This window comes from Lampris incognitus, chromosome 16, assembly GCF_029633865.1.
Source record: "Lampris incognitus isolate fLamInc1 chromosome 16, fLamInc1.hap2, whole genome shotgun sequence".
NCBI classification, from domain to species: domain Eukaryota; kingdom Metazoa; phylum Chordata; class Actinopteri; order Lampriformes; family Lampridae; genus Lampris; species Lampris incognitus.
This window is the reverse complement of record NC_079226.1, coordinates 6,534,012-6,558,451: the sequence shown is the minus strand read 5'-3', so window position 1 is coordinate 6,558,451 and position 24,440 is coordinate 6,534,012. Positions and strand designations below refer to the sequence as shown.

At 47.2% G+C, this 24,440-nt stretch overlaps 1 protein-coding gene across 2 annotated transcripts in view; it reads right to left on the bottom strand.

Annotated features, from left to right (window-relative positions):
* Positions 1–302: 302 nt before the first annotated feature.
* Positions 303–24,440, bottom strand: part of rragd (ras-related GTP binding D) — a 65,123-nt gene continuing 40,985 nt past the window's right edge. The window contains exons 6-7 of one of the 2 annotated variants that reach the window (XM_056295980.1): positions 19,542–19,690; positions 303–2,182 (exon numbers count right to left, since the gene is read on the bottom strand). In XM_056295980.1, the coding sequence (XP_056151955.1) occupies positions 2,040–2,182; positions 19,542–19,690 (292 nt within the window). In that variant the 3' untranslated portion in view covers positions 303–2,039. The remainder of the gene's footprint in view (positions 2,183–19,541; positions 19,691–24,440) is intronic. The other variant, XM_056295981.1, reaches the window with a different exon arrangement.

Here is a 24,440-nt window from a genome sequence, read left to right as displayed (position 1 = left end):
GGAAGAATTTTTTTTATTTCCCTACCAAAAAATTAATTAATTAATTTCTTAGTAAAAGTAAGACTAGTAATATATCGAAAAATAGATGAAAAATCTCTGTTTAAATTATAACACCTGCAACGTATCGACACCAAAACAAACTTACGAACAACGTGCTGCTGGAGGTTGAGTGGCCCTAAAAGTGGCCCGCTATGAAAAGTAACTGGGGACCCCTGATCTATGTGTTCACACATAAGGAGAAGCAAAGGCGACGTACTCTGATATTCATGATTCACTGACTCCAGAAACGGGAAGGGGACTGTTGTAAAAAAAGCTCTTTATTTCAGTCCAGGGAACTGATCTCAACAGCGATCAGCCATGACACCATGTGACCCAAACCAACGACCGAGACGGTCATTATGACCGTTTTGGACTCTCAGTTTAATAAGTGTGAAACAAAAGAACGATACAGACCTGCCGCCCCCTGAACGCTCCTAAAACTGCACATATTTGCATTAAAACGAGTTTTAGAGCAATTGCACAAAAAAGTTACCATAAGCTCTACCTAAAACGACCACGAGCGGTCAAAATGACCGTCTCGTAATTTGCGAGTCATGTCGGTATTTATGACGTGTGTTGGTGGTGTCATTTCCTTCGTGAAGTTCGTTGCTCTGTCCTAGGAACACACTAGCGCCATCCAGTGGAGAGAAATAGTCTATGTTTGATTATTTCCAACATGTCTGGTTACAGATGCACCATGACTACCAGCGTGGCCTTGCAGGATTTACAGGCGTTGGACAGCCGCCATTTTAAATTGTTTGAAAAATAATATTAAAAGTTGTTAAAATGTTAATTTTGGTGTCAGTTAGTTTCATAACAGACATGCTAACATATGTAATGCATTAATATCTCAGTTGGGTATTTATCTTGACACAATATAGAGTTTAAAACACCGGCGGTCAAAATGACCGCACACGGTCGTTCTAGTGGTTTTTAAGTTCTGGTTGTTATTTGGGACTGTTTCAATATTTATTTTCAGTTCTTCTCTTTTTTTTGTACATTTCACATTTTATAGCCTTGTTATGTTTGTTAGATTAACAATATGTGTTTTCCGTTTTGTTTTTCAGGTCATATTTTCACTTTTTCAGGTTTGTTATTCAAGTTCCACCACGTCTCTCTGAAGTTTAAACTGTTTAAGAATAGTATTATAGTTGTTAAAATGTTAATTTTGGTGTCAGTCGTTTCCTAACAGACACACTAACATATGCAATGCGTTAATATCCCAACTGGGCATTTATCTCGACAGAATGTAGAGTTTAAAAACCGGCGGTCATTTTGACCGCCCATGGTCGTTTTAGGTAGGAGTGAAATCCCGGTCGTTCTGGAGCGTTAAAGCGAAACGGCTACTTAGCGCAGCGTTCCTTTTCACAACATGCACAGTGCAGCTTTAAGCACACTTTTAGCAAACTTTTCTAAAAGTAAAAATAATAATAAAATGGGAATCGGGTGTAAATCCGTCAGCTGGTTTTAAATAACAAATGACCCCCTCCACCCAAAAACCCCGCGTGCGGCCTCCCCGCGTGCAGCACAGCCTCATCAAAAACATTCGCCGGACGATGGAGGGGATGGAAAAACCTGCACGCCATGTGGGCCATTTCCAGTGCTGTTCATCCCGTCATGTCCTTCTCCACGCAGACCTGTTCACCCGAAGGGGGCGCTAAAAGAAGAAGACTTTTTTAATGATGGTTTGGTATCTTTAGCTTATTCACTCCCAACTTCCAAACCACCCGCACTGTCAAATGACGTAACAGAAACGCAATTTATAATGACATATTTGACACTGGTGCTGGCAAAACAGAGCCCCCGAACATCCTCTGTGTGAGAGAAAGACCGTTGGACGGCTCTGTAGCACCTCCCACGGTATCAGACAAAGTCCACCTGGAGCCTGGTTCTCACTGTGGGAGTACTGCTCCCTCCATCCAGGTCCTTGTCCCCCCCCCCCCCCCCCGGTGAAGTTCAGCCACAGTGAAGCGTCTAGTCTGTGACGTGATGGGTGGCTCTCAGTGTGCGTTGAAGACGCCGTTGGGGGTGGCCTGTTTGCTCCACCTCCTCTGGAGCTTGCGGTTCTTCTGAACCCTGACCCGCACGTCGAACACCTCCTGGATGGCTTTCCTGAAACAGTGGAAGTTGTAGTCGATCAGCCCTGTAAGACACAAAGAGACAACAGGGCGTGAGGTCATTTCACACATCAACGCTTTCTCCCACTAGAGGGCTTGGTAACCATTTGTGAAAAGTACTGAACGATGATGCAACTTATAGAAGGTTCGATATGAAATGTACAGTATGGACAATTGCAAAGTTAGTGTTTATCCTCAAAGGATAAAACCGGTGTGTTGTTATGTTTTTTTTTGTATTCATTACATGGTCAAGATACATAGCGCAGTCGCCTCACAGCAGGAAGGTCCTGGGTTTGAACCCCGCGGTAGTCCAACCTTGGGGGTCATCCCGGGTCGTCCTCTACGTATGTGGAGGTTGCATGTTCTCCCCGTGTCTGCGTGGGTTTCCTCCGGGGGCTCCGGTTTCCCCCCACAGTCCAAAGACATGTAGGTCAGGTGAATCGGCCGTACTAAAGTGTCCCTGATGTGTGGGCCCTGTGATGGACTGGCGGCCTGTCCCGGGTGTCTCCCCGCCTGCCACCCAATGACCGCTGGGATAGGCTCCAGCATCCCGCAGCTTGGACGATAGACGGATGGGTATTCTTGACATGGTATACGAGGGGACTGAAAGCAGCGGTGACTGTCTCCTACTCGCCAGCAGCAGCGTAATGGCCAACATCAGAGACGGCGACCCTTTGTCAGCCACTGACCTCCACTGTGTTCCACAACCCAGGTTAAGCAGGTCACAGAGCTGTATCCTTGTTATGGCCAACACAACTCGTCGTTACGAACGACGGAGGCATCATGGTTTTCTCTGAATGTGTTCAGACAGCCACGGCAACACTGCTCTTTGCTGCGCATGCTCAGGAGTTTAGCACAGAGCAACAGACAGGATCTGCAGCAATCGCTCGATGAAATGGAAACAGCAACTTTTGCACTTCTGTGCAACTTCCATTTCCTCATGACCAACTCTGCATGGGACAACCGACTGTTCAGTTCCCGGCTGTTGTATGTACAACACAATTATCAACAGCACGCAAATTATGCAGCTAGTATTAATGTTCAATTCGATCCAAAAACAACAACAGTGCTGATGATCAGGATCACTTCACAAATAATGACTACAAAGCAGGGCAAAAACCTGCTATGCAACTGTAAAACAAGATGCTGTGCCAACAATTACAACAGTTAATACACTACAGCCAAGGCCACAGTGGGTTATTTCTACCTTGGTATGTGGAGAAAAGCTAGTCTGGTTAAACTCATTATCATAAAGGTTGTTACTGGAAAAGTTATGGTCAGAAATAAATGTTGTCAGCCTAAAGCAAGCACACAAATGTGACTTACTCAGCAGACAATGCACCGCCTGGACCCGCAGGGACGTTGTTATGAGTCCAGTGTATTTTGTCTACCCAACAAAGTCCAGGTGTTGTGTCACAAGGTAAGTTCACCATGTTCGTCATCTCGGAGCTCCTGTTATATCGAGTCCAGGATGTCCCAGTCAAGGGGTTAAGTATAGGAGTAGTACCTTTCCTCGATGGCCTTTTGTGGCATCCTAGACTGGTCTCCATACACCCCAGCATCATGTGAAGTTCAAAATATAGCCTCTCCATGATGAATGACCATCCTTGTGTGGTATAGAGTCACACCCTCCTCACGGTAATCCGGTTAACGTTGCCAGGAGACAACAGAGCAGAACACGGTGGATCTAGAGGAGTAAACCTCGATAATAAATCCTGCTACTCCTATGGGGAGCAGTAGTCCTAGGTGCATTCACGACAGACTGATGTTATGGACCGGGGGACATCGTGGCCTTGCAGATGATCAATGCATCTTGACAATGGAAAGGCACAAATTCTCCAGTTAGTGGAGAGCCATAGAACTGCATGTGGAGTAGCGCCCCATGCTTTAAACAAGCATGCGCAGCCGAAACCCTAAGGGGGCGTCCTAACGGACGACCCAGGTGAGGTAAGGTGAGGATGTCCCATTCAGCATCTGTCTTCTTCGTCAGTCGGTTGGCATTGCTGAGCAAATGACCACAGCGGCACCTCCAATCTTCTGCCTGCACATCATTACCGTTGTAGTTTCTGTAATCCCGGCCTTTGTCTTTTCTCTCAGTCCTTCACTGTTGTATTTCCCCTCTGGATTACTCAGGCTCGCATAAACATGGTGGATCGGGTCCACCAAATCGGACCGTGTCACCTTCTCCATTGCCCCTTCTTCCTTCAAAAGCGTCACACTGATCAGAGTCTGACCCAGACATTGTTATTTGTGCAAAGAATATTTTGAAAAGTGAAAGCTGTGTAAAACATCCGCGTGCAGTACGCCGCAGCCTGCCCGTGTTACTGTTCGGTCCGGTATCAGAGCGCCTCAGCGTGCACATGGTCTCGTTTACATGGAAAAGAAATGTGTCGCTGTGGCCGTCTGTGAAATTCAGAGAAATCCACAGAAAACCACAATGGCCACATCATTTGGACCGATGAGTTGTGTTGAATTTGGAATACAATGGATTTCAATGCCTTCAAAATGAGGTCGTCTCTTACGCTGGCTACAACGCGGTGGCTAATGAGTGGCAGAAAATCATTTCGGTTTCAATCTTGGCACAGAATATGTCGACAATACAAAAATAAAATAAAATGAAATAAAATAAAATACAGCGGCCTTATTTAATTCAGTTTTGGTGGATTTGGCATCATCCGATGATCATAATAGGTTTTTTTTACACCAAAAATCCCAGAGTTCATAACCGTGCAGTGATTCCACATCTAACGATGCTCTCTAGGATCGCCCCGTAGAACATCGGCATAACCTGGCTGCTGCTGACGAGTAAGAAATGCTCACTGGTGTGACTTCATTTCCACATTTAACAAGCACACAGACCGTCAAAGGGCAATTTACAGCAATTCAAAAATAAAAAGGTTGAAGTGAAATAGGAACATAACTTAGGGGGGGGGGGGCGGAAAAGAGGCTCAAACAAAGGGGTCGCATCAGTCAAAGGGGATCGTATTGCACGCATGAGTTGAGGAAAAGACCCTGGATGGTAAAATGTGCGCAGGGCTGCGATACCGTCCTAATTCTCTGACAGCACAGGACGAGACGGGAGATCCACAACCAATATCCCCTCCTGTGACATGCACGACACGCAGTAATTGTCTTCCCGGTCGCAAAATGGACTTGCATGAGGGGATTTAAAGATCAGACACTAGTAGAAGCTCATGGGAAACATCGTAGGTGTACTTATGTCACTACTTCGCTCATTCTTCTGCGGCGATGTGCTGACAGACCTCATTAAAAATGCTTCTCTTTAGCTCTTCAGGTTGAAAGTCACAGGGCTGAATCCAACGCCGGGTTTCAATTTTTTGTCATTGTCAAATCTGTGAGGCGGGCACGCCTTAGCTGTGAAGAGGAGCACCACCTGATTTAGACGTATGTGTTCATGAACACCAGCGGCCCAGTCTGTGGCGGTAACCCGCTGAAGACCACATGTTCACTCCAGGTACACGGGGTTTGAAATAAGGTGCTGTCTCCGATACCCAGGTAGACATGGACTCCTCTAATAACGCGTATGTTAAGTCTGTGGACCCAACATAATAACCCACCCTTCCAATACTTTGTCTTTTCACATTATCGTCACTGCCCGGTAGATGCAGTGACGGTCCTCAAACCCACGTGATCTTTGTTTTTTATTCCTATCTCATCTTGTATTTTAATTAAAGCTGCACCAGGCACCATTTCTGACTTTGGAAGCATCAAAGACCATATGTATGTATGTATGTATGTATGTATGTGTGTGTGTGTGTGTGTGTGTGTGTGTATATATGTATGTATGTATATATATATACACACACACACACCGGCAGTAGGAGAGCTATATTCGCAGGTTTCACACTAAAGAAAGAGAAGAAGGAAAGGAAGAAGTAGAAGAAGAAGGAACTTGCATGTTGACAGTAGAAGACCTAGCAACCGGTGCTGAAATACACAAATAAACATTATCCGACATGCAATTAGGTTGAATATATGTATGATATGGCTCAATATTACCGAGTCGGACGGGGCGTTCGGGTAGTGTAGTGGTCTATTCCGTTACCTACTAACACGGGGATCGCCGGTTCGAACCCCTGTATTATCTCCGGCTTGGTCGGGCGTCCCTACAGACACAATTGGCCGTGTCTGCGGCTGGGAAGCCGGATGTGGGTATGTGTCTTGGTCGCTGCACTAGCGCCTCCTCTGGTCGGTCGGGGCGCCTGTTTAGATCCTCCCACGCGCTACGTCCCCCTGGTGAAACTCCTCACTGTCAGGTGAAAAGAAGCGGCTGGCGACTCCACATGTATGGGCGGAGGCATGTGGTAGTCTGCAGCCCTCCCCGGATCGGCAGAGGGGGTGGAGCAGCGACCGGGACAGCTGGGAAGGGTGGGGTAATTGGCCGGATACAATTAGGGAGGAAAAAGGGGGGCAAAAAAAACCTATGTATATATATATATATATGACCTAGTCAGACGACATTGTTGATCAGTCTTCTTTCTCCAAAATACGCACAAGATCACTAGATTAACTTGGTGGCGATACACAAAAATCTGCGACTCTCGAAAATTGTAACTCACACGAGGACAATTCCTCCACATTCGTGGTCATGTGAATGAGGGCCCTACTTAGCTTGCTGCCACCGCGACCCGACCCCGGAGAAGCGGCTGAAGATGGATGAATGGATGAATAAATGCCCTGAAATGACTGGTGACCGTGTTTTTGAGGCGACACCGTTTCTCCCCTAATAAATCATACGTACTGCTAAACAGGGACAAAGAGATTGCTGCATGCACGCCATCGTTAGCCGGGGAGGATCACACAGCAGAACTCACAGCGACTCCTCCATCGTATCGCCAAGCTGAATGTGCACCATGCAAAGATAATGACGTCAGTATTCCACTAACAGCTGGATCATTAGGGGGAATTCATAATTAAGGCCATATTTATAACGGCAACTGTTTGACAACCCACACTGCTGATGTATAATCTAACGCAATTAAAAAGAACACCACCCGGTCCTTTTTCGAATAAATCAAAAATGCCTGATGGAGCTGCCATTGTCTTTTTATAAATTCACATTAAAGACGATCAGTTTAGGACGACAATAACCGTTCGATACAGAAGATGTCTTTTCTGTTCTTAAAGCTGAAGAGAAAAAGACTTCGTTCTCATAAAACAAAGGTTTTCAAATCGACCCAAAAAGATTCAAACCTGGGACTTCTCCATCTTTACTCAACCATCCATCCATCCATCCATTATCCAAACCGCTTATCCGGCTCTCAGGGATGCTGGAGTCTATCCCAGCAGTCATTGGGCAGCAGGCGGGGAGACACCAGGGACAGGTCGCCAGGCCATCACAGGGCCCACACATTAGGGACAATGTAGTACGGCCGAGTCACCTGACCTACATGGTCTTTGGACTGTGGGAGGAAACCGGAGCCCCTGGAGGAAACCCACACAGACACGGGGAGAACATGCAAACTCCACACAGAGGACGACCCGGGACGACCCCCAAGGGTGGACTACCCTGGGGCTCGAACCCAGGACCTTCTTGCGGTGAGGCGACCGCACTAACCACTGCGCCACCGTGCCATCACTACTCAACCAGTCAAACTTTATTTAACTGTAAAGGTCAGTATACAAAATGTGCCAGAGCATAGTTCATACACTAAAATGCACCGCAATTTCCATTAAATGAAAACATGCAAACATTAAAAGTAATTATAAAAGAAGAAAATAGAATAAATACATATTTTCCTGTCTACATCTTTTTTTTGTTTTACTATAGTCTTTTATCCGTGAAGCGCTTCGAGATCTGTCTCCACGGATGAGAAGCGCTATACAAACTCAATCTTTATTATTATTATTATCCATCCATCCATCCATCCATCCATCCATCCATCCATCCAAACAGCTTATCCTGCTCTCAGGGTCGCGGGGATGCTGGAGTCTATCCCAGCAGTCATTGGGCGGCAGGCGGGGGGGAGACACCCTGGACAGGCCACCAGGCCATCACAGGGCCCACACATTAGGGACAATGTAGTATGGCCGACTCACCTGACCTACATGTCTTTGGACTGTGGGAGGAAACCGGAGCACCCGGAGGAAACCCACACAGACACGGGGAGAACATGCAAACTCCACACAGAGGACGACCCGGGACGACCCCCATGGCTGGACTACCCCGGGGCTCGAACCCAGGACCTTCTTGCGGTGAGGCGACCGTGCTAACCACTGCGCCACCGTGCGGCGACCTCTATCATTTGATGTCTCAATTAGTTGAAGTCCGCTCAATTCTTCACCAACCATTTCTGGAGGCACTTGAATAAAAAGGTGTGATTTCCAAAGGGAGTATGAAGGATTCGCCCACCATCATCCCTCTTGCAGGCTATCAAAGCTGAGGTGCTGCTCCTCCTCTCTCCTCTTCTCACCAGAGTTTTATAGGCGGGCTCACCAACGGAGACAGCAGCTCCATCAGCTGAACCACATGACATGTGTTTCCCCTGCATGCGGTGCCTGCAACATGCATCGCTTGCTAGTGCCACACGGTAGCATACGCTGTCCCCAGCTCTGCAGCGGGTTTTTACTTCATGCACTTTTCCAACGTGAAAAAAGACACACGTGGACCTGTAGAGGAACTCACTCACACATCCAGAGGCTCCAAGAAGAAAACAAAGAAATTACGAAAAACATTTAATAAATGCATGGAAATACCTGCAAGCCTCCCTCAGATGGATACTGCCATTTTGCCTGCTACATTTGTCGCTAAATTGAGCAACTTTTCAGATGCCCTCGCAACTTAATTCCTCGAAAGAAAATGGCCACAAAACTTTTTTCCAATCTTTTTTTTTGGGGGGGGGGGTGTTGACACCAAGACATTTAGCGACAAAGTGATGTTCAAGAGTGTAAAAAATCTCGCTCCGCAGCAAGGAAACGCCTGATCCAATGAAATGTAACGTGAATATGTAAAACTGCCATCATATGAGGGCAAACATGGCAAGACCCATTATAACCTGGGCCAGTGGTTTTCAAAGGATGGGTTGAGACCTATAAATGAGCCACAGCAGGGTTGTCAGGTGGGTCGCAGGATGTCCAAAACAAACAGGTCTAGTGTGGAGACAGAAAACATGCATCCAAATGCATTGCATAACCCTAACCCTGACCCTGACCCTAATCCTGACCCTAACCCTGACCCTAATCCTGATCCTAACCCTGAACCTAATCCTGACCCTAACCCTGACTCTGACGCTAATCTGACCCTAACCCTAACCCTGACCCTAATCCTGACCCTAACCCTAATCCTGACCCTAATCCTGACCCTAAACCTGACCCTGACCTTAACCCTGACCCTAATCCTGACCCTAACCCTGACCCTAATCCTGACCCTAACCCTGACCCTAACCCTGACCCTAACCCTAATCCTGACCCTAACCCTAATCCTGACCCTAACCCTGACCCTAACCCCTAACCCTGACCCTAATCCTGACCCTAACCCAACCCTAATCCTGACACTAACCCTAACCCAACCCTAATCCTGACCCTAACCCTGAACCTAATCCTGACCGACCCTAATCCTGACCCTGACCTTAACCCTGACCCTGACCCTAATCCTGACCCTAACCCTGACCTGACCTTACACCTGACCCTAACCCTAACAATACAATGATTTAACTGTATTCCAAAATATCACTAAAATACTGTTTAATGTTCGCATGCCTTGTTAGTTTCCTTTGATAACAAGTAGGCCACGACTAAACACTGAAAATGGGAGGACTGCGGCATCCGCGTGACGTGGCACTCTATTCCGTTGCCTACCAACACGGGGATCGCTGGTTCGAATCCCAATGTTACCTCCGGCTTGGTCAGGCGTCCCTACAGACACAATTGGTCGTGTCTGCGGGTGGGAAGTCGGATGTGGGTATGTCCTGATCGCTGCACTAGCGCCTCCTCTGGTCGGTCGGGGCACCTGTTCGGAGGGGGGGGGATTGGGGGGAATAGTGTGATCCTCCCATGTGCTACATCCCCCTGGCGAAACTCCTCACTGTCAGGTGAAAAGAAGTGGCTGGTGATTCCATATGTATCGGAGGAGACATGTGGCAGTCTGCAGCCCTCCCCGGATCAGCAGAGGGGGTGGAGCAGCGACCGGGACAGCTTGGAAGAGTGGGGTATCTGGCCGGATACAATTGGGGAGAAAAGGGGGGGAAAATCACCCAAAAAAAAGAGGGGAAAAAGAAAAGAAAATGGGAGGACTGCACTGATGCGAAACAAAGAGGGGATGTTGAATTATGAGAGTTGATTGCTTATTTTACTACACAAAAGATTAGCCGGGTCATGGGCCAGAAAGCATCTCCACAGGTGGATCACAGCATGAAAACATCTGGGAACCCCTGGCGCAGGCGACACACATGGTGGTCCAGTGGATTAGACCATTAAAATATGAAGCGAGTGGAAAGGTGACACACCAGCGTTAGCCAACTAAACTCTCTGGGCAGACCTTTGAGAAGCTGGGATGAGATGTTCTACTTCAACACTGCCACCTTCACTCTAACCCACACCACCGTCACCATCCTCTACATCTACACCCCTTTATATCCTTTATACATAGACACCACCATCACCGTCCTCTACATCTACACCCCTTTATATCCTTTATACATAGAAACCACCATCACTGTCCTCTACATCTACACCCCTTTATATCCTTTATACATAGACACCACCATCACTGTCCTCTACATCTACACCCCTTTATATCCTTTATACATAGACACCACCATCACCGTCCTCTACATCTACACCTCTTCATATCCTTTATACATGGACACCACCATCACTGTCCTATACATCTACACCCCTTTATATCCTTTATACATAGACACCACCGCCACCGTCCTCTACATCTACACCCCTTTATATCCTTTATACATAGACACCACCGTCACCATCCTCTACATCTACACCCCTTTATATCCTTTATATATAGACACCACCATCACCGTCCTCTACACCTCTTCATATCCTTTATACATAGACACCACCATCACCATCCTCTACATCTACACCCCTTTATATCCTTTATACATGGAAACCACCATCACCGTCCTCTACATCTACACCCCTTTATATCCTTTATACATAGACACCACCGTCACCGTCCTCAACATCTACGCCTCTTCATATCCTTTATACATGGACACCACCATCACCATCCTCTACATCTACACCCCTTTATATCCTTTATACATGGACACCACCATCACCATCCTCTACATCTACACCCCTTTATATCCTTTATACATAGACACCACCGTCACCGTCCTCTACATCTACACCCCTTTATATCCTTTAAACATAGACACCACCGTCACCGTCCTCTACATCTACACCTCTTCATATCCTTTATACATGGACACCACCATCACCGTCCTCTACATCTACACCTCTTCATATCCTTTATACATGGACACCACCATCACTGTCCTATACATCTACACCCCTTTATATCCTTTATACATAGACACCACCGTCACCGTCCTCTACATCTACACCCCTTTATATCCTTTATACATAGACACCACCATCACCATCCTCTACATCTACACCCCTTTATATCCTTTATACATGGAAACCACCATCACTGTCCTCTACATCTACACCCCTTTATATCCTTTATACATAGACACCACCGTCACCGTCCTCTACATCTACACCCCTTTATATCCTTTATACATGGAAACCACCATCACTGTCCTCTACATCTACACCCCTTTATATCCTTTATACATAGACACCACCGTCACCGTCCTCTACATCTACACCCCTTTATATCCTTTATACGTGGAAACCACCGTCACCGTCCTCTACATCTACACCCCTTTATATCCTTTATACATAGACACCACCGTCACCGTCCTCTACATCTACACCTCTTTATATCCTTTATACATGGACACCACCATCACCATCCTCTACATCTACACCCCTTTATATCCTTTATACATGGAAACCACCATCACTGTCCTCTACATCTACACCCCTTTATATCCTTTATACATAGACACCACCGTCACCGTCCTCTACATCTACACCCCTTTATATCCTTTATACATGGAAACCACCATCACCATCCTCTACATCTACACCCCTTTATATCCTTTATACATAGACACCACCATCACCGTCCTCTACATCTACACCCCTTTATATCCTTTATACATGGAAACCACCATCACTGTCCTCTACATCTACACCCCTTTATATCCTTTATACATAGACACCACCGTCACCGTCCTCTACATCTACACCCCTTTATATCCTTTATACATGGACACCACCGTCACCGTCCTCTACATCTACACCCCTTTATATCCTTTATACATGGACACCACCATCACCATCCTCTACATCTACACCCCTTTATAGCCTATAATAAATGTGAGTAGGTGGAGACTGACTAAAAATGAGTGTTCCCTTATACTTGAAATAAGGCAGTTTTCTCATCTTTGACCCTGTTAAATATCCTGACTCCACAAGGTAGAGAGCCGTACAGTATAAGCAGCAGCACGGCTTGCATACTCCACTCTGTCAGCAATTATGACTCTGCAAGCACGAGCTATCACAACCACAGTTCAAACATTGTGCAGAGATCAGATAAAAGACTCCGGGATAAGGGACGTCTTCAGAACTCTGTGCATTTTCAGCTCCAGATAAAGTCCTGCTCCTTATATGCCTGCCCCCGCTGCCCAACAAAACACCTTCTGCATCTGTAACAAGCCTGAAAACTACCATCCAAGGCAACAACGCCACAGGCTGGTTTATCGTTACTCTTACAGCATCCCCAGACCCAGTGCATGGCCCAAACTGAAACAGAAAGTGTCGTTTGCACCCAGAAGCAGGAATCCTCTTCTTTTTCATCCCATTCTCCTCCCACAGCACTATTCATATACTGACACTGTTGACAAAGCACTGATCTACTGACATGCAAGGTACCCTTCAGCACCTGTAACAGATGTGGTGAGTGTTCCATAGACTCCGTTGTGAAACTTTGGGCCTCATCAATGACATACAGGTTAGGTAGTGGTTCAGGTTTGGGTTAAAGTTAGGCAGTGGTTATGTTTAGGGATATGGATAGGTTGTGGTTAACTTTAGGACTAAGGTTAGGTAGTGGTTCAGTTTAAGGTTAGGTAGCGGTTAAATTATGGCTTAAGGGTAGGTAGTGGCTCACCCGCCATGTGTCATATAGACGCCGAAAGGTACCTTGGCCATCATATGTATCAGCACTTCATCATCCATCCATCCATTATCCAAACCGCTTATCCTGCTCTCAGGGTCACGGGGATGCTGGAGCCTATCCCAGCAGTCACCGGACGGCAGGTGGGGAGACACCGGCCTGTCCAGGGTGTCTCCCCGCCTGCTGCCCAATCACAGGGCCATCACAGGGTCCACACACACACACACACATACACCTAGGGACAGTTTAGTACGGCTGAGTCACCTGACCTACATGTCTTTGGACTGTGGGAGGAAACTGGAGCACCCGGAGGAAACCCAAACAGACACAGGGAGAACATGCAAACTCCACACAGAGGATGACCCAGGACGACCCCCAAGGTTGGACTACCCCGGGGCTCTAACTCAGTAATGTCCACCGCAGATCTGGTGGACATTACTGAAGTCAACATGCCAACTGCACATTTCTTTAAGACAGCAGAAACAGCTGTGTTATTGAGTTTTGCGACAAAATGCCACATTTCACCGCTCCCATTTTAAAGTCCAGATACAACATCTGTAGACTCATGTCTACGCCAACCGAAGCAGCATAAACATGGACACATGTGACCATAACAGTTGATGTGTTTCACCTAGAGGCATACTAGTACGACACAAACTATGTCTTGCACAGCTTGAGGGAAATGGAGGCTTTTAGCACATGCAGGCATGCCTGGCACATCAGAATCAGAAACACTTTGCTGTTTCATTTCATGCACTTGCGCACATGAAATGAAATGAAACGAAACATCATTTCCCCCAGCCCACAGCAGTGCAACACAAAGACAAAAACACATATCCAAACTACAAGAACACATATCCAAATGAACACATATATCTATACTGAACAAAACAAAAACAAAAATCATTGTCCAGGAGAACGAACACCAGCCAGGATGACTGTCGGAACTGTCGGTCTGCATGGGCTAGCCGTTAGCTTAGCCTGCCCCGCTTCTGCGTCCTGTCAGACCGCCCTCGGTGTTTCCTCTTCGGGCGCAGCTCCGGTCAGGGCTGTGGTCCCTGGGCCCACAGGACGCAGCAGACCAAGCTCCCTCAGCCGATCCAACACCAGCTCTCCCAGCCAGACACCTTTGACACACCTCCCCGCACTCCACACGAAGACACTAAAAACACAGTCAACGCCAGGCAAAGCCACCGCCAGACCATCCTCTGTGTTATCGGAACTGCCCGTCTGCATGGGCTAGCAGTTAGCTTAGCGTGCCCCGCCTCCACGTCCTGTCAGACCGCCCTCGGTGTTACCTCCTCGGGCACAGCTCCAGGCAGGGCCGTGGTCCCTGGGCCCACAGGACACAGCAGACCAAGCTCTTCCAGTCAATCCAGCGCCAGCTCTCCCAGCCATCACATGAAGACACAAACTTAGACACAGACGTGGACAAAGACACTGCATGGACGGTACCAGGTGAGGCTGCCACAAATGTGAATTCGCGCTGCCATCTTCCCACACCGGGAGCAGAAAGCAGAAAATATGAAAGGTAAAGTACTACAGATCACCAATCTACATATATGTATGCACCCTGTACTTCGAGACTATACAAGCACCTGAACATGTCACCTTCATTATGATAATGTTCATGTTTGATCAGTATCCTGATGAACTACACCTGTGAGCTGGGTGGATTATCTACAAGGAGACGAGAACATGAAAACAGATCTGGGGACAAACTGACACATTTTGTGTGTGGAAAACTTCCACCCGTACCTGTATACACCGTGTTTTATTTTTGTGTCGTTCGGATGTACTTTTGACATCCATATGAAGTCAGTGATTTGGTCAGCCAACTGTTATAGAGGACCCAAAGTGCTGCATATTTTCTCACCATGCAGTACAGTACCATACATCAATGCGATGTTTTCCCAGATTTTCCTGCATGTTTTTCTCATGCCTTTTTCAAATATTTTTTGCACAATTAGGCATATACATAGACAATGTTACAGCACTGTATGTATCAGAAGCTATTGACACCCCCTGAATTTACTATCGGGATAACTAACAATAAATCAATATTCTTTGAGAGTTTAACAGGTTCTGTCTAGCCCAAGCTGTGACTCACCATCCCATGCTCCAATCAGGCAGAAATATCAAGTCATTCTGAAACAGCACGACGCTAATAAAAGCCTGTCCTTTTAAAATGTTCAGACTACAATCTGACAACAGTCATATACACTGAACACTAAATGTCATAAAAAACCACTCATCCAGTGCAAGTGAAAGAGGCTTCCTGCCAAGCAAACACATTGGGCGTGCTTGTTGACTGACCAGTGAAAATATTAAAGACAAAACCTGTGGCTTTTCTCCTGTAATAAATCATTATTTTCTAGGGGGGGGGATCTTTCGGGGTGGCATGGTGGCGCAGAGGTTAGCGCGGTTGCCTCACAGCAAGAAGGTCCTGGGTTCGAGCCCCGGGGTAGTCCAACCTTGGTGGGTCGTCCCGGGTCGTCCTCTGTGTGGAGTTTGCATGTTCTCCCCGTGTCTGCGTGGGTTTCCTCCGGGTGCTCCGGTTTCCTCCCACAGTCCAAAGACATGTAGGTCAGGTGAACCGGCATTAATAAATTCTCCCTAGGTGTCAGTGTGTGTGTGTGTGTGTGTGTCGGCCCTGTGATGGTCTGGCGGCCTGTCCAGGGTGTCTCCCCGCCTGCTGCCCAGTGACTACTGGGATAGGCTCCAGCATCCCCGTGACCCTGAGAGCCGGATAAGCGGTTCAGATAATGGGTGGATGGATGGATGGATGAGAATTTTTCAGAATCTCACGACTTAATTCGATTTTGATTCTTGGGGTCACAATTCGATTCAAAATCAATTTTTGAGGGCGTCGGGGTAGCGTAGCAGTCTATTCCGTTGCCTACGAACATGGGGATCGCCGGTTCGAATCCCCGTGTTACCACTGGCTTGGTCGGGCATCCCTACAGACACAGTTGGTTGTGTCTGCGGGAGGGAAGCCAGATGTGGGTATGTGTCCTGGTTCCTTCACTAGCGCCTCCTCTGGTCGGTTGGGGCGCCTGTTCAGGGGGTAGGGGGAGCTGGGGGGAATAGTGTGATCCTCCCACACGCTACGTCCCCCTGGCGAACTGTCAGAAGAAAAGAAGCGGCTGGTGACTCCACATGTATGGGAGGAGGCATGTGGTAGTCTGCAGCCCTCCCCAGATCGGCAGAGGGGGTGGGGCAGAGACCGGGACGGCTCGGAAGAGTGGGGTAATTGGCAGGATATAATTGGGGGGGAAAAGGGGGGAAAATCCCCCCCCAATAAAAACAAATAACAAAATCAATTTTTGATTCAAAAGGATTCCCGATTCAAAATCGATTCCAGATTTGGTACATAGGGGGTGCTAATTTCAGGATCTACTCAAAGTGTGTATAAGATTATGTAGTTTTTATATTTGAAAAAGTTACACCAACTGGTTGCAATAATGTGAACACACAAAGGCAAACCTGACCTTTCTCAGTAAAGAACCGACGTGATGGTGTGTCGTACTTTGGCTCAGTTGCCTGGATCATGAATCTGAAGTCTTCATTGTCGACTACGCTGTAGGGGCGCCGGCCTTTTGAAATGAAACAGGCGATGGACCTAGTTTTTTTTTTTTTTGCCCGTTCAGAATTGGCTGGGAGTTTGGTAAAGTGGTGCAGTGTGCGTTGGTTGTTTGTTAATGTTGCAGGAGGTCGTTGTTCCACTTCATTCTACTCTGGGTGATGGCGTATGATGTGAGACCTGACATTCGTAGTGTTTCCGAAATACTTAACTTTCGTTTTGCAAATCTTGCATATCGAATGAGTCACGTCAAGCTTCTTCTTCCCCTGGGAGACTGTACAATCCAAAATGCACCCAAACGCCTGCCTTCAGTGATGATGGGACTGGCTGAATTTGTTGCTGCTCCATTTTTAGAAAGACTACCAACAATACTGTATCCCCAACAACGACGAGGTGGACGAGATTCAGCACCTCACATCATGGTGCACCACCAACAATGTGCAGAAGATGAAGGAGCTGATTGTGGACTTCAGGAGGTCTAGAAGCTGCAGCCACTCCCCCATACACATCAATGGGGTGGAAGTGGAGCGTGTCTCCAGATTTAATTTCCTTGGAGTCCACATCAGCGAGGACCTTTCCTGGACATCAAACACCCAGGCCCTTGTGTAAAAAGGCCCAACAATGCCTGCATTTCCTGAGGAGGCTGAGGAGCGCCCGTCTATCCCCCAAAATTCTCACCAACTTCTACCACTGCACCACAGAGAGCATCCTGACCAGCTGCATCTCAGTGTGGTACGGCAGCTGCACCTCAGTAGACCAGAAAGCTCTGCAGCGGGTCGTCAAGGCGGCCCGGCATATCACTGGTACCGAAGGGGTCTGAGCATCAGCGGAGATCCCACCCACCCCAACCATGGACTGTTCTCCCCCCTGCGCTCTGGGAGGCGCTACAGGAGCCTCAAAGCCCACACTACCAGGCTCAAAAACAGCTTCCCAAGCTGTTGCCCACCTGAACCTGGCCACCCACTGAATGTCTGTGGATATTTTTAAATAGTTTTGAAACTCGTGCTGTTTTTTAACTTATTTTTAGCTTTTGGTCTTCATGCGTGTATATCTTATACCGTTTGTCTGTGTCTGTCCTGCACTGTTTGGTGAAGCCACAGCCCTCACTTCATTTTTAACATATGCCTGCATCCATCCATCCATTATCTGAACCGCTTATCCTGCTCTCAGGGTTGCGGGGATGCTGGAGCCTATCCCAGCAGTCATTGGGCGGCAGGCGGGGGGGACACCCTGGACAGGCCGCCAGACCATCACAGGGATGTGCCTGCACATTGTTTATAATAACAATAAATTGGGATACAAAGACGGGAACGTGATGCCTGTGATGATGCGTGTGACCTGAGAAACAGGGAATGAGCTGAAAGAAGACGAGGAAGAATCTCTTTTGGCAACAAGCTCAAGACGGTATCCCGCCAAATTTCTATGGATCATGTCCACTCCAAGTTTGTGGATGCCATTTACCTTTATTCCCCATTCGGATAAAACCCCTGCACTGCGGTTTGCTAACAATGACTACAAATGAGCTCCCTGTTCTAAATGAGGTAAAAATCTGTTCAGGTTATTTACTGTCATGAGCTGTGTAAAAATACATTTCCTGTCTTATGCAGTTTACATACAACAGAGGATAACGCAAATAACAATATTAAAATCCCCCTCGGCAACAAACATGCTCCAACCTGCTAGTTTCCCTCCTGTTCTTAAAACAACTGCCAGGACTTCTGCCAAAACCGTATCAACTTTGGTCAGAATATTTATCACGAGGCGGCTCGGTGGTGCAGTGGTTAGTGCGGTCGCCTCACAGCAAGAAGGTTCTGGGGTCGAGCCCCGGGCTAGTCCAACCTTGGGAGTCGTCCCGGGTTGTGCTCTGGGTGGAGTTTGCATGTTCTCCCCTGTTCTCTCCTCCGGGTGCTCCGGTTTCCTCCCACAGTCCAAAGACATGTGGGCCAGGTGAATCAGCTGTACTAAATTGCCCCAAGGTATGAATGTGTGTGTGTGTGTGTGTGTGTGTTTGTCGGGCCTGTGTGATGGTCTGGCGGCCTGTCCAGGGTGTCTCCCCGCCTGCCGCCCAATGACTGCTGGGATAGGCTCCAGCATCCCCGCGACCCCGAGAGCAGGATAAGCAGTTCGGATGATGGATGGATGGATATTTATCGTGAGGACAGTTTCAGGCTCGCTTTGAAAAAAGCCAAGAACGCCTTTTGGTTTCACCTACTTTTTTTTCCTATGTAACTGATGAGAGTGACGACCGTGTCAAAGGTCATATTGCAGCAAGTGTCACCATGTGTGCAGAAATCTGATCAGAGGAATAACGTGATCGGGGCTGTCACGTGTCTAAACGACACGTCTAAACAGCCTTTAAATAACCCGACTAACATCAGAGTACTCCGCACCTTTTGTGTTCTGAAATATATTTACTCCTATTAAGACCTTAGTCAAACTACAGTAATAAAAACAAAAATCCTGTTTACACGGTCACGTCTCGTCAGAATATCCCTTTAGACTAATATCAGAACTTTGGTTTTGGGTGTAAACGTAGCCAGTGATGGCATGGGAAGCAAAGTTGACTGACCTTTCCTCTCAAAGCTCTCCTCGCGGAGGAAGCAGACCATGGCCAGGAACTTGGTGACCTCCTTCAGGTACATGACCGTGGTGTTGTTGAGATGGATGATGGCCATAGACTCCTTATCGTAGGGGGAGCCAGCCTGATCTTCCGTCAGACTGGAGGAGTGACGTGAAGGGGGAACAGAAAGAAAGGACAGAAAGAATTTAAAAGAAGTTCTTTTCTTTTTTGACCCCCCCCCCCAATTGTATCCAGCCAATTACCCCACTCTTCCGAGCCGTCCCGGTTGCTGCTCCACCCCCTCTGCTGATCAGGGGAGGGCTGCAGACTACCACATGCCTCCCCCCATACATGTGGAGTCACCAGCTGCTTCTTTTCACCTGACAGTGAGGAGTTTCACCAGGGGGACGTAGCGCGTGGGAGGATCAAGCCACTCCCCCCAGTTCCCCTTCCTCCCGCCTGAACAGGCACCCTGACCAACCAGAGGAGGCGCTAGTGCGGCGACCAGGACACATACCCACATCCAGCTTCCCACCTGCAGACATGGCCAATTGTGTCTGTAGGGACGCCCGACCAAGCCGGAGGTAACACGGGGATTCAACCGCCGATCCCCGTGTTGCTAGGCAACAGAACAGACCCCTATGCTACCCGGACACTGTCTAACTATTTTAACCATGGGTTTATTTCTCCTTTAAGAGAGATAAAATGAGCATTTATTGAAAACGAAAGCATAAAAAGCACTATAAACCAAGAACACCAGGCGTGACAATGGAAAAATGAATTTTAAAAGTGAAAATTACAAAAAAAGTCATCAAATGGCAGCCGGTCTATAAAAGCAACAACAACCCCTTGAATGAACAGGGAGGCAATGAACACCGAGGTCAAAAACAGACCAAAAAAATGGAACGAAGGTAGAGAAAAGAGGAAGACGGGAAGCGAGCGAGAGGCATGAGGCAGAGAGACAAAACCCGTTGAGAGTAAATCACAGGCCACGAGGTTCAGTCTGAAAAATAAAAATGGCAGCGAGAAGAGAGACGGCGTCTTCATTCAGCAGAGGAACTGGACAGACGGGAGATCTTCCTTTCCAACAGGACAATTGGCCGTGTCTGCAGGTGGGAAGCCGGATGTGGGTGTGTGTCCTGGTCGCTGCACTAGCGCCTCCTGTGGTCAGTCAGGGCGCCTGTTCTGAGGGGCAACTGGGGAGAATAGCGTGACCCTCCCAGGCGCTACGTCCCCCTGGCGAAACTCCTCACTGTCAGGTGAAAAGAAGCGGCCGGCGACCCCACGTGTATTGGAGGAGACATGTCTGCAGCCTTCCCCGGATCGGCAGAGGGGGTGGAGCAGCGACTGGAACGGCGTAGAAAAGTGGGGTAATTGGCCGGAGAAAATTGGGGAGAAAAAAAGGGGGGAAAATCAATCCATCCAATATCCAAATCGCTTATCCTGCTCTCAGGGTGGCGGGGATGCTGGAGCCTATCCCAGCAGTCAATGGGCAGCAGGCGGGGAGACACCCTGGACAGGCCGCCAGGCCATCACAGGGCCCACACACACACACACACATATATATATATATATATATATATATATATATATATATATATATATATATATATATATACACACACACACCGAGAGACAATTTATTAATGCCGATCCACCTGACCTACATGTCTTTGGACTGTGGGAGGAAACCGGAGGCCCCGGAGGAAACCCACACAGACACGGGGAGAACAGGCAAACTCCACACAGAGGACGACCCGGGACGACCCCCAAGGTTGGACTACCCCGGGGTTCGAACCCATGGGATCCACAAAAAAAAAAAATCTTTCTGATAAATATTGAACAGGTGGCCAACACTTCTCTATCTCCTGGTTCAACACCTGGTTTCCTTTTTTTTTTAATCCATATAGGATTTCTTATCCTGGACACAAACCCACCGTGGCACCACCAGCAGCAGCAACACCACCAGTCACTAGCAGAATCCCAAGAAACCTCTCTGATTAATATGTTTTTCAGAAACTTCAGAAACTGGGTCACTGTTTGTTACGCAGGAGGATCTGCAAGTGTGGGGCTCCATTTAGCACCAAGGGGGGGAAGAAACAACAACAACTAACAACAGCGACAAAGAGGTCACGGTATCAACCACGCCGTTCAGACGAGGCATTTGCATTTCAAACCTGCACCCTACGTGGATCTACTCTCGCCGTTTTCATATGTCACTGAAATGCACAGTGCAGCTCAAATTGGCAGGAATGAAAGGAACATTTGCGAGGTTAAATACATTTGCATGCCATCATTTTATGCAAAGCAGGTATCCACTTTGACTCAGAGTTGAAGTCGCTGAGATGAGTCATTCTAGCTGTGTACCAGAGCCCTTTCTGGCCAGAAAAAAAAGAAAGAAGAAAGAAAAAGAAGCATAAAACAAGCATAAAATGGGATTTAACAAAAAGCATTTCTCTGCAGCAGATGCAGGATTAAATGGTAATTAGCGAAAGGAATAAATGATCGCTCTCATACTTAGTCCCATGCTTTCATGGCTGCTGGCCCTGATGCAGTGACATATGCTGAGACGTGAATAAACTAGAAAAGACCCGGTTTACCACAGCCAACAACTGCTGGACCAGCGCTCGTCATCTTTTTTGTTTGTTTAAAAAAAACAATTACGGCTCGCTGAGAAAAAAAAAAACCCGCTCCGTTTCTGGTTTTCATGCGAGCACGCCAAGTACTCTGCAGGGCAACGTGCTAACAGAAGAGCAGCTCGTTAGATAAAAAAAACAACAACCGCGGACTAAACCCTCTAATTAACGTTAATATCCCCGCTCTTTTGTCACCATAATGGTGACATCCCTCCCTCTTTACAATGGTCTGGCTTTTCGGGCTGCGCCAACTGCTCACACTGGTCCTATGCTTGTTGAGTGAGGATGCTTCACACACACGAGGAGACAAAAAACAAAACAAAACAAAAACCCCCAACACACACACGTATGGACAGCGGCAACGCAGGCTGCATTCATGGTGTGTGAGTGAACAAAAGCAGGCGTGTGCATGCATTTCAATGACTTCCTCTTTAAAAGCAACCTGTTAGGGGCCATTTTCGATGTGCCCTCGGCCCCCATGCATCCAAGTATCCAGGCACAGCTGTCAAGGGGTAACTAGTCACTCACCTCAGGCCCAGTCTGGCCTAATTAATTTAGAGCCCCCTACTGTGATGCCCAAGTTCAAACAGGGAAACACAGCACGGCACAACTCTGTGTCTCTCTCTGTCTCTCAATCTCTCTCTCTGTCTCACTCACACACACACACACACACACAACTACCATGACAACAAACCAGGGCCAAACCAGAATCACTGGACCGGAATTGTGAGTAGAGCTGTGCGATATGACCGAAATCTCATATCACGATATAGGTCACTTCATATCCTGATAACTGTACATGGTATCATGACATAGGTCACTTCATATCCCGATAACGATCCATATAACGATATAGGCCACTTCGAATCCCGATAACGATACATATCACGATATAGGTCACTTCATATTCCGATAACGATACATATCACGATATAGGTCACTTCATATCCCGATAACGATACATATCACGATATAGGCCACTTCGAATCCCGATAACGATACATGGTATCATGACATAGGTCACTTCATATCCCGATAACGATACATATCACGATATAGGTCACTTCATATCCCGATAACGATACATATCACGATATAGGCCACTTCGAATCCCGATAACGATACATATCACGATATAGGCCACTTCATATCCCGATAACGATACATATCACAATATAGGCCACTTCATATCCCGATAACGATACATATCACGATATAGGTCACTTCATATCCCGATAACGATACATATCACGATATAGGTCACTTCATATTCCGATAACGATACATATCATGATATAGGTCACTTCATATCCCGATAACGATACATATCATGATATAGGTCACTTCATATCCCGATAACGATACATATCACGATATAGGTCACTTCATATCCCGATAACAATAGATATCACGATATAAGTCACTTCATATCCCGATAATGATACATATCATGTTATATGTCACTTCATATCCCGATAACGATACATATCACGATATATGCCACTTCATATTCCGATAACGATACATATCACGATATAGGTCACTTCATATCCCGATAATGATGCATGTCACTTCATATCCCGATAATGTTACATATCCCAACATAGGTCACTTAACATCCTGATAATGATACAAATCACGATATAGGTCACTTCATATTCCGATAACGATACATATCACGATATAGGTCACTTCATATTCCGATAACGATACATATCACGATATAGGTCACTTCATATCCCGGTAACAATACATATCACAATATAGGTCACTTCATGGCCTGATAATGATACATATCACGATATAGCACATTTTCTGTAAATTCAATGAATGAATAGTTTCTGGTTCATGCCCCTCCAGCGTGTGCACATGCTGCGTGTGTGTGTTTGAGTGTGTGTGTGTTTGAGTGTGCGTTTGTGTGCGTGTGTGTGTGTGTGGAGAGGCAGCCCCGCCCTCGCTGAACCACAGATAGCAGAGGAGAGCAGAGCGACGGTAAATGACAGCAAAATGCGGCAGAAACTCTCAAATGAGCTGAAATTAAATGAGTGCACATAAATCAGGTCCATCCATCCATTACCCAAACCGCTTATCCTGCTCAGGGTCGCGGGATGCCAGAGCCTATCCCAGCAGCCATTGGGCGGCAGGCGGGAAGACACGCTGGACAGGCCGCCAGCCCATCACAGGGCCGACACACACACACATTCATACAATTTTTTAGTACAGCCGATTCAGCTGACCTGCATGTCTTTGGACTGTGGAAGGAAACCGCAGT